General features: G+C 43.6%; 1 protein-coding gene across 5 annotated transcripts in view; it reads right to left on the bottom strand.

Annotated features, from left to right (window-relative positions):
• Positions 1 to 1,411: 1,411 nt before the first annotated feature.
• The window catches only part of LOC120031179 (ATP-dependent translocase ABCB1-like), a 37,889-nt gene continuing 27,255 nt past the window's right edge, over positions 1,412 to 12,045 (bottom strand). For 3 of the 5 annotated variants that reach the window (XM_038976799.1, XM_038976800.1, XM_038976801.1), the window contains 5 exons: positions 7,781 to 7,937; positions 7,345 to 7,542; positions 6,394 to 6,600; positions 5,361 to 5,507; positions 1,412 to 1,666 (listed from right to left, as the gene is read on the bottom strand). In XM_038976799.1, the coding sequence (XP_038832727.1) occupies positions 1,460 to 1,666; positions 5,361 to 5,507; positions 6,394 to 6,600; positions 7,345 to 7,542; positions 7,781 to 7,937 (916 nt within the window). In that variant the 3' untranslated portion in view covers positions 1,412 to 1,459. The other 2 variants (XM_038976803.1, XM_038976802.1) reach the window with 2 other exon arrangements.

The following is a 12,045-nucleotide window of genomic DNA, read 5'->3' as shown; positions in this document are numbered from 1 at the left end:
GCATAGCACAGAGACCGTTTGGAAGGCCACATCTCATGATCATTTTAAAATAATTCCTCTCAACATTAAAGGTCCAATGCAGCTGTTTTTATCGCAATATCAAATCATTTCTGGGTAACAATTACCTTACTGTGTACCTTACTAAGTACCTTACTGTGATTGTTTTCAATTCAAATGTAAATTTTTTAAATAAAAATTACTTCTTAGCGAAGAGCAATTTCTCAAGCAAGAATTTTGCTAGGACTGTCGGAGTGGGGAGGGGAAAACTGAAAACTAGCTGTTATTGTCAGAGAGTTTTGGAACTCTTTCTTATTGGTCTATTAACCAATGTATGCCTGGTGATGTCACCAGGCAGGCCAAAACTCCATCCCACCAAAGCAGGCAGAAATTTCAGGCGGGCTTTTCAAACAGCTCTTACACTAAAAGGGTTAGTGTTAGGGTTATCATCATTTTCACAATTTTAGAATCACCTTTATTCTCTCATAGTGTGGAAATATATAAGTTGGTATACAGATGACATACAGTGGATGTACAATTTTACAGTATCAGTATGAATATATCTAAATGCAGAGAGATGAACAGAGTGCAAATGCAGTGCAGTTATTTTGTGTACTGTGTTATTCCAACCTGATAGTGTGGAAATATATAAAGCAAAGGGAAATCTAGTTTTTGACTGCACTGGGCCTTTAAAGGAAAACTCCACCCAAAAACTATATTTTGATATTTGTTTCATTAGTCCATTGTTGACATGGTCCCAAATGTTTTGCTTGTCAGCACTCAAGTTTTCAAGATATGTAACTTTCAAAATACAGAAGTCATCCCTGTGTGATGCATTTTGCTTCGTATGATAATGCATCGTTTTATTTATCTAGGCAAGTCAGTTAAGAACAAATCCTTTACAATGACGGCCTAGGAACAGTGGGTTAACTGCCTTGTTCAGGGGAAGAACGACAGATTTGTACCTTGTCAGCTCGGGGATTCGATCTAGCAACCTTTCGGTTACTAGTCCAATGCTTTAACCACTAGGCTACCTGCTGCCCCATATGGGGATGATTTCTGTATATTGAAAGTTACATAACCTGGACTAATGAAATAAATACCACAATATGGTTTTTGGGTGGAGTTTTACTTTAAGCCCAAAACAATTGAACAAATCAATGTAATAATCTGAATGTTGAGGATACACACTGCTTCAGAGTCTCATTGGCTTAGTTCCGTGCAGTTTACAGTAATGCGCAGACGTGTGTGTATATGTGTGTGTTCCATGTATTCATTTGGCACACAGGCACTCTATGGTACAGATGTGATACTTTTTGAATAAATAACTGAAATACAGCACCACCACCTCACCACCATACAAAATATCCCCCTGCACCCTCAACCCCTCCCTGCACACTCAGCCCCTCCCAGCAACCCCCTGCACCCTCAGCCTCTCCCTCCCCCATCCTCCTCTCCTCCCTCAGTTTCTGCCATGGCCCAGCTGTGTGGTAACCAGTGAGTAGTATACTCCTCTCTGGGACAGTAGTTGTTGATGAGTGCCCTGCTCCACCACCACTCCCTTCTGGAAGACAGCGATCAGGTCAGCGTTCTGGATGGTGGAAAGGCGGTGGGCCACCACGATACACGTTCTGCCCTGTCGAGCCACATCCAGGGCCTCCTGCACCACCTGGGGAGGGAGAACAGACATATACATCCAGTAGTTAAAACGTCTATATCATGAATCCACATAGAGATATATAGTTGAAGTCGGAAGTTTACATACACTTAGGTTGGCGTCATTAAAACTTGTTTTCAACCACTCCACAAATTTCTTGTTAACAAACCATAGTTTTGGCAAGTCGGTTAGGACATCTCCTTTGTGCATGACACAAGTAATTTTTCCAACAATTGTTTACAGACAGATTATTTCACTTATAATTCACTGTATCACAATTCCAGTTGGTCAGAAGTTTACATACACTAAGTTGACTGCCTTTAAACACCTTGGAAAATTCCAGAAAATGATGTCATGGCTTTAGAAGCTTCTGATAGGCTAATTGACATCCTTTGAGTCAATTGGAGGTGTACCTGTGGATGTATTTCAAGACCTACCTTCAAACTCAGTGCCTCTTTGCTTGACATCATGGTAAAATGAAAATAAATCAGCCAAGACCTCAGAAAAAGAATTGTAGACCTCCACAAGTCTGGTTCATCCTTGGGAGCAATTTCCAAAAGCCTGAAGGTACCACGTTCATCTGTACAAACAATAGTACTGAAGTATAAACACCATGGGACCACGCACCCGTCGTACCGCTCAGGAAGGAGCCGCGTTCTGTCTAGAGATGAACGTACTTTGGTGTGAAAAGTGCAAATAAATCCCAGAACAACAGCAAAGGACCTTGTGAAGATGCTGGAGGAAACCGGTACAAAAGTACCTATATCCACAGTAAAATGAGTCCTATATCGACATAACCTGAAAGGCCGCTCAGCAAGGAAGAAGCCACTGCTCCAAAACCGCCATTAAAAAGCCAGACTATGCATGGGGACAAAGATCGTACTTTATGGAGAAATGTCCTCTGGTCTGATGAAACAAAAATAGAACTGTTTGGCCATAATGGCCATCGTTATGTTTGGAGGAAAAAGGGGGATGCTTGCAAGCCGAAGAACACCATCCAAACCGTGAAGCACAGGGGTGGCAGCATCATGCTGTGGGGGTGCTTTGCTGCAGGAGGGACTGGTGCACTTCACAAAATAGATGGTATCATGAGGCAGGAAAATTATGTGGATATATTGAAGCAACATCTCAAGACATCAGTCAGGAAGTTAAAGCTTGGTCGCAAATGGGTCTTCCAAATCGACAATGACCCAAAGCATACTTCCAAAGTAGTGGAAAAATGGCTTAAGGACAACAAAGTCAAGGTATTGGAGTGGCCATCACAAAGCCCTGACCTCAATCCTATAGAAAATGTGTGGGTGTCACGCCCTGACCTTAGAGATCCTTTTTATGTCTCTATTTTGGTTTGGTCAGAGCGTGAGTTGGGGTGGGCATTCTATGTTTTGTGTTTCTATGATTTTCTATTTCTAGGTTTTGGCCGGGTATGGTTCTTAATCAGGGACAGCTGTCTATCGTTGTTTCTGATTGGGAACCATACTTAGGTAGCTCTTTTTTCCACCTGTGTTTGTGGGAAGTTGACTTTGTTTAGGGCACATAGCCTTTGAGCTTCACGGTTTGTTTTTGTACTGTTTATTGTTTTGTTCGGCGTCATTTTGATTTAATAAAGAAAATGTAGGCTCACCACGCTGCACCTTGGTCCTCATCTTTCAACAACCGTGACAGTGGGCTGAACTGAAAAAGTGTGTGCGAGCAAGGAGGCCTACAAACCTGACTTAGTTACACCAGCACTGTCAGGAGGAATGGGCCAAAATTCCCCCAACTTATTGTGGGAAGCTTTTAGAAGGCTACCCGACACGTTTGACCCAAGTTAAACAATTTAAAGGCAATGCTACCAAATACTAATTGAGTGTATGTACACTTCTGACCCACTAGGAATGTGATGAAAGAAATAAAAGCTTAAATAAATATTTCTCTCTACTATTATTCTGACATTTCACATTCTTAAAATAAAGTGGTGATCCTAACTGACCTAAGACAGGGAATTTTTACTAGGATTAAATGTCAGGAATTGTGAAAAACTGAGTTTAAATGTATTTGGCTAAGGTGCATGTAAACTTCCGGCTTCAACTGTATATATACAGTGGGGAGAACAAGTATTTGATACACTGCCGATTTTGCAGGTTTTCCTACTTACAAAGCATGTAGAGGTCTGTAATTTTTATCATAGGTACACTTCAACTGTGAGAGACGGAATCTAAAACAAAAATCCAGAAAATCACATTGTATGATTTTTAAGTAATTCATTTGCATTTTATTGCATGACATAAGTATTTGATCACCTACCAACCAGTAAGAATTCCGGCTCTCACAGACCTGTTAGTTTTTCTTTAAGAAGCCCTCCTGTTCTCCACTCATTACCTGTATTAACTGCACCTGTTTGAACTCGTTACCTGTATAAAAGACACCTGTCCACACACTCAATCAAACAGACTCCAACCTCTCCACAATGGCCAAGACAAGAGAGCTGTGTAAGGACATCAGGGATAAAACTGTCGACCTGCACAAGGCTGGGATGGGCTACAGGACAATAGGCAAGCAGCTTGGTGAGAAGGCAACAACTGTTGGTGCAATTATTAGAAAATGGAAGAAGTTCAAGATGACGGTCAATCACCCTCGGTCTGGGGCTCCATGCAAGATCTCACCTCGTGGGGCATCAATGATCATGAGGAAGGCGAGGGATCAGCCCAGAACTACACGGCAGGACCTGGTCAATGACCTGAAGTGAGCTGGGACCACAGTCTCAAAGAAAACCATTAGTAACATACTACGCCGTCATGGATTAAAATCCTGCAGCGCACGCAAGGTCCCCCTGCTCAAGCCAGCGCATGTCCAGGCCCGTCTGAAGTTTGCCAATGACCATCTGGATGATCCAGAGGAGGAATGGGAGAAGGTCATGTGGTCTGATGAGACAAAAATAGAGCTTTTTGGTCTAAACTCCACTCGCCGTGTTTGGAGGAAGAAGAAGGATGAGTACAACCCCAAGAACACCATCCCAACCGTAAAGCATGGAGGTGGAAACATCATTCTTTGGGGATGCTTTTCTGCAAAGGGGACAGGACGACTGCACTGTTTTGAGGGGAGGATGGATGGGGCCATGTATCGTGAGATCTTGGCCAACAACCTCCTTCCCTCAGTAAGAGCATTGAAGATGGGTCGTGGCTGGGTCTTCCAGCATGACAACGACCCGAAACACACAGCCAGGGCAACTAAGGAGTGAGAAGCATCTCAAGGTCCTGGAGTGGCCTAGCCAGTCTCCAGACCTGAACCCAATAGAAAATCTTTGGAGGGAGCTGAAAGTCCGTATTGCCCAGCGACAGCCCCGAAACCTGAAGGATCTGGAGAAGGTCTGTATGGAGGAGTGGGCCAAAATCCCTGCTGCAGTGTGTGCAAACCTGGTCAAGAACTACAGCAAACGTATGATCTCTGTAATTGCTGGTTTCTATACCAAATATTAAGTTCTGCTTTTCTGATGTATCAAATACTTATGTCATGCAATAAAATGCAAATGAATTACTTAAAAATCATACAATGGGATTTTCTGGATTTTTGTTTTAGATTCTGTCTCTCACAGTTGAAGTGTACCTATGATTAAAAAATTACAGACCTCTACATGCTTTGTAAGTAGGAAAACCTGCAAAATCGGCAGTGTATCAAATACTTCTTCTCCCCACTGTATATATGGTTTACAGAACAAACACACACACACCCTCTCGCTCTCTGTGTCCAGTGCGGAGGTGGCCTCGTCCAGCAGCAGGACTTTGGGGTTGCGGAGGATGGCTCTGGCAATGGCTATACGCTGCTTCTGTCCTCCTGACAACTGGGTCCCCTTGTCACCAGCTTGGGTGTCATACTTCTACTCAGTGAGATGGAGGGAAGAGGAGATGGAGGGAAAGAAAGAGGTTATCCTCGTCATCTCACACATGACATAACTCCTAGGGCTGGTTTTACGGACACAGATTAAGGCCGTGATTCAATTTACGATTGAGCTGACATGCGCAGCGTCTCCCATGAACGCGATCTCCATGAACATCTGGGGAAATGTATTTGAAAGGCATATTGTTGGCTGTGTAGTGCTCTGTGCCTATAATGCGCCTTGCATCGAATCCCAGCCTAAAACTAGCCTGGGACTAACACACGTAGGCCATTTAAAATCTATTTTTAGTCTGGGACTAGGCTTAATCTGTGTGTGAAACCAGCTCATAACCTCTTTCAGTCCTACAGGTGGTAAGCCCTCAGAGTGAAAGACAGTTCACCCTTACACAGGGAACAGCACTAAGACGACATTACTCCAGTAATGACCTGCAGTGTTTTCTCTGGCACGGCATCTGAGAGAAGCTGATACCACTATCAGTCTGTCTGTGGTTATCTGACCATGCAGCCACTATTAGGGTATTGGTGCTGATGTAGAGATCTCAATAAACCAAACTTACAAAAGCAGAAGATGCTTACAGTAGTATTAGCAGTAGCGGTAGTAGAAGAAGAAGTAGTAGTAGTAGTAGTGGTGACAGTAGTAGTACAGTAGTATTGGTGACAGTAGTAGCAATAGTAGTAGTGGTGGCAGTAGTAGTAGTACTAGTGGTGGTAACAGTAGTAGTAGTAGTAGTAGTAGTAGTATTGGTGACAGTAGTAGCAATAGTAGTAGTGGTGACAGTAGTAGTAGTAGTAATAGTAGTAGTAGTAGTAGTAGTAGTATTGGTGGTAGTAGTGGTAGTGGTGACAGTAGTAGTATTAGTGTGTACCTGAGGCAGGTCGTCTATGAAGCTGTGTATGTTGGCAGCTTTAGCAGCACTCTGGATCTCCTCCATGGTAACTTTGCGTGTGTTGTCTCCGTAGGCAATGTTCTCTGCCAGACTACAGTCAAACAGCACGGGCTCCTGGGATACGATGCCCATCTGGGCCCTCAGCCAATGGATGTTCAGCTTCTTAGCATCACTGTTGTCTAACATCTGAGGAAGAAGAGGAGGAGGAAGAGTTAACATCAAAGTTGGATAATCCTCTAGTGTTTGTCATTTTATCAGTGGCCTTAGCAGGGCAATAACCTCCACATGAACACACATATGCACCTTGAGCAGGATCATAACCCACAAGGTCTCAGTACAGTAGAGCCAGTATAGTAGAGCATTATGAAGCAACAGTGTCAACATCCTGGCCTGTCAATCAGTAATTATAGAACTGTGTTTCAGTAGGAGAATATCTACACAGTCACACATGGAGACGCATGAGGGCTCTATGTTTTCATGTATATTTGCATATAAAAATTCCAGCAAATATCTCACTGTCTGACTGGTGACAGTGGTCATTAAACATACAGTACATATGGCTTTAATAATCAATGTGTGTGAAAACGTTTGTGTGTGTGTGTGGGTTGGTTCTTTTATCCTTGTGGGGACCTAAAATCCCCAAAAGTCCCCATAAGGATAGTAAAACAAAAATTCTCCCTCATGGGACATTTCCCACATCCCCATTAGGACAAAGGCTATTTTAAGCTTAGGGGTTAGGTTTAGGGTTACAATTAGTGTTAGGAGTTAGGTTAGGGTTCGGGTTATGGTAAGGGTTAGGAGTTAGGGAAAATAGGATTTTGAATGGAAATTCATTTTAGGTCCCCATGAGGATAGAGGAACATAGCGCGTGGGTGTGTGTGTGTGTGTGTGTGTGTGTGTGTGTGTGTGTGTGTGTGTGTGTGTACTCACCACTGTGCCCTGTAGTGGGTCGTAGAACCTCTCCAGTAATTGTATGGTCGTACTCTTCCCACAGCCACTGCTGCCCACCAGGGCTAGAGTCTGGCCCTTCTGCACCTTCAGCTCCAGTCCCTGCAGGACCGCAAGGTCTGGACGGGACGGGTAGTTGAACCTCACCCCCTGGAAACGCACGTTACCATCAAAGTGGTCCTGGAGGGAAGAGAGGGAGGCAGAAGAACATCCGTTTATGAAATAATCTCCTGGCATGTACTATACAATCACTCCACAACTCTCCACTGTGATAGCCACTGGGTGTGATGTGGTGTGTGTGTGTGTGTGTGTGTGTGTGTGTGTGTGTGTGTGTGTGTGTGTGTGTGTGTGTGTGTGTGTGTGTGTGTGTGTGTGTGTGTGTGTGTGTGTGTGTGTGTGTGTGTGTGTGTGTGTGTACCGGTGTTTCTCCCTCCTGTGAGCAGTTGTCTATGGCAGGTTCTCTGTTGATGAGGAACATAAGGTGAGATGCTGATATCTTGGCTTTGGCGTAGTTAGGCGTGAAGGAGTTGGCCTCTCCTACTGCCATGGCTCCGTACAGCACTGCAGAGATCACCCTTTAGAGAGAGACAGAGAGAACAGGTTACGATCTATGTAACATGTATCTTAAAGGGATAGTTCATACTGCAGAGATCACCCTGGAGAGAGAGAGAGACAGAGAACAGGTTACGATCTATCTCACATGTATCTTAAAGGGATAGTTCATACTGCAGAGATCACCCTGGAGAGAGAGAGAGACAGAGAACAGGTTACGATCTATCTCACATGTATCTTAAAGCGATAGTTCATACTGCAGAGATCACCCTGGAGAGAGAGAGACAGAGAGAACAGGTTACGATCTATCTCACATGTATCTTAAAGCGATAGTTCATACTGCAGAGATCACCCTGGAGAGAGAGAGACAGAGAGAACAGGTTACGATCTATCTAACATGTATCTTAAAGGGATAGTTCATACTGCAGAGATCACCCTGGAGAGAGAGAGAGGCAGAGAACAGGTTATACACTAAAAACAAATGGTTCTATATAGTGCCAAATAAGTTTTTTTTGGCTTGTAACCATCACGTGACCCAATGGCGTTCCAATTCATCCCAAAGGTGTTCGATGGGGTTGAGGTCAGGGCTCTGTGCAGGCCAGTCAAGTTTTTCCACACTGTTCTCGACCAACCATTTCTGTATGGACCTCGCTTTGTGCAGAGGGGCATTGCCATGCTGAAAGAGAAAAGGGCCTTCACCAAAGTTGGAAGAAAAGAATCGTCTAGAATGTCATTGTATGCTGTAGTGTTAAGATTTCCCTTCACTGGAACTAAGGCCTAGCCCGAACCATGAAAAACAGCTCCAGGCCATTATTCCTCCTCCACCAAACCTTACAGTTGGCACTATGCATTGGGGCAGGTAGCATTCTCCTGGCATCCACCAAACCCGACTGTCAGATGGTGAAGCGTGATTCATCACTCCAGAGAACGATTTTCCACTGCTCCAGAGTCCAATGGTGGCGAGCTTTACACCACTCCAGCCGATGCTTGGCATTGTGCATGGTGATCTTAGGCTTGTGTGCGGCTGCTCGGCCATGGAAACCCATTTCATGAAGCTCCCAACGAACAGTTATTGTGCTGACGTTGCGTCCAGAGGCAGTTTGGAACTCGGTAGTGAGTTTTGCAACCGAGGGCAAACGATTTTGCAGTTCCACTCGGCGGTTCCGTTCTGTGAGCTTGTGTGGCCTACCACTTTGCGGCAGAGCCGTTGTTGCTCCTTAACGTTTCCACTTTACAATAACAGCACTTACAGTTGACTGGGGCAGCTCTAGCAGTGCAGAAATTTGACGAACTGACTTGTTGGAAAGATGGCATCCTATGACAGTGCCATGTTGAAAGTCACTGAGCTTTTCAGTAAGGCCATTCTACTGCCAATGTTTTTCTATTGAGATTGCATGGCTGTGTGATCGATTTTATATACCTGTCAGCAACGGGTGTGGCTAAAATAGCCAAATCCACTAATTTGAAGCGGTGTCCACATACTTTTGTATATATAATGTATCTTAAAGGGATAGTTCACACTGCAGAGATCACCCTGGAGAGAGAGAGACAGAGAGAGAGCAGGTTTTTAAAACAGTGTATCAAGCTCGGAAACTATTGTATCAAGCTCGCTAAAGTCTAATTTAGGTTAAACTTAAATTATCTTGAAGTCATGCCAGAGAAATTTGAACTTCACATTGAAAGTGACATAATACAACCGCATGACACTTAAAGGTGCAATATGTAGGAATTCGCTCTGCCATTTCCTGGTTGCTAAAATTCTAATAGTTTGCCTAATTTTAGTTTATGTGACAAAACAAGCAGAAGAGAATCATTGTACGATCTAAACCGCTGTGAAATATATTTTCAATAACCCAAAATATGGTATTTTCAGCTGATTGAAGCTGGTGTAAAAAAAAAAACGAAAGTAAAAGACGCAAAAACTAAACTTAAAAAATGAATGCATAGAAATAGAGAAAATAGAACAGATCTACCGCTTCTTAGACTTGCGTTCAATGAGAATGACAGATCTAGAACTCACATTTCTATGTGAATTTGCTTGGGTCGCCCAAAAAGTTGCATATTGCAGCTTTAATGACAATAGTAACATCTGTTTATGACAGATGTTATGTTTCTGTTATGACAGTGTTATGACTGCCTTATGTACACCTTTTCAAATAAAATGTTATGTAAGTCTTTAGTCGTGATATCTACTCTATAACATTCATTTCTATGGGTCACATGTTATACATGTCATTGATATATGGCCATTGTTGCTACGGTGATGAGTCCCTAGATCAGCGTTGACCTCCAACACACTTCCCAGTTAGGTAATGATTAACCACAACCACCTTTGACCACTGTAATACTGGACATTCCTGTCAGGCCTAGATGAGCTGGGTCGGGTGTGTTCTACTATACCTGAGCTGTACAATGTACACACACATCCTCCACTACTGTACCTGAGCTGTACAATGTACACACACATCCTCCACTACTGTACCTGAGCTGTACAATGTACACACACATCCTCCACTACTGTACCTGAGCTGTACAATGTACACACACATCCTCCACTACTATACCTGAGCTGTACAATGTACACACACATCCTCCACTACTGTACCTGAGCTGTACAATGTACACACACATCCTCCACTACTGTACCTGAGCTGTACAATGTACACACACATCCTCCACTACTGTACCTGAGCTGTACAATGTATACACACATCCTCCACTACTGTACCTGAGCTGTACAATGTATACACACATCCTCCACTACTGTACCTGAGCTGTACAATGTATACACACATCCTCCACTACTGTACCTGAGCTGTACAATGTACACACACATCCTCCACTACTGTACCTGAGCTGTACAATGTACACACACATCCTCCACTACTGTACCTGAGCTGTACAATGTACACACACATCCTCCACTACTATACCTGAGCTGTACAATGTACACACACATCCTCCACTACTGTACCTGAGCTGTACAATGTACACACACATCCTCCACTACTGTACCTGAGCTGTACAATGTACACACACATCCTCCACTACTGTACCTGAGCTGTACAATGTACACACACATCCTCCACTACTGTACCTGAGCTGTACAATGTACACACACATCCTCCACTACTGTACCTGAGCTGTACAATGTACACACACATCCTCCACTACTGTACCTGAGCTGTACAATGTATACACACATCCTCCACTACTGTACCTGAGCTGTACAATGTACACACACATCCTCCACTACTGTACCTGAGCTGTACAATGTACACACACATCCTCCACTACTGTACCTGAGCTGTACAATGTACACACACATCCTCCACTACTGTACCTGAGCTGTACAATGTACACACACATCCTCCACTACTGTACCTGAGCTGTACAATGTACACACACATCCTCCACTACTGTACCTGAGCTGTACAATGTACACACACATCCTCCACTACTGTACCTGAGCTGTATTGTACAATGTATACACACATCCTCCACTACTGTACCTGAGCTGTATTGTACAATGTATACACACATCCTCCACTACTGTACCTGAGCTGTACAATGTACACACACATCCTCCACTACTGTACCTGAGCTGTACAATGTACACACACATCCTCCACTACTGTACCTGAGCTGTATTGTACAATGTATACACACATCCTCCACTACTGTACCTGAGCTGTATTGTACAATGTACACACACATCCTCCACTACTGTACCTGAGCTGTACAATGTACACACACATCCTCCACTACTGTACCTGAGCTGTATTGTACAATGTATACACACATCCTCCACTACTGTACCTGAGCTGTATTGTACAATGTACACACACATCCTCCACTACTGTACCTGAGCTGTATTGTACAATGTACACACACATCCTCCACTACTGTACCTGAGCTGTATTGTACAATGTATACACACATCCTCCACTACTGTACCTGAGCTGTATTGTACAATGTATACACACATCCTCCACTACTGTACCTGAGCTGTATTGTACAATGTACACACAAATCCTCCACTACTGTACCTGAGCTGTATTGTACAATGTATACACAAATCCTCCACTACTGTACCTGAGCTGTATTGTACAATGTATACACACATCCTCC

Source organism: Salvelinus namaycush, chromosome 37 (assembly GCF_016432855.1).
Source record: "Salvelinus namaycush isolate Seneca chromosome 37, SaNama_1.0, whole genome shotgun sequence".
Taxonomy (NCBI): Eukaryota; Metazoa; Chordata; class Actinopteri; order Salmoniformes; family Salmonidae; genus Salvelinus; species Salvelinus namaycush.
Note: the sequence above shows the minus strand (reverse complement) of the source record. Positions and strands in the feature narration are given on the sequence as shown.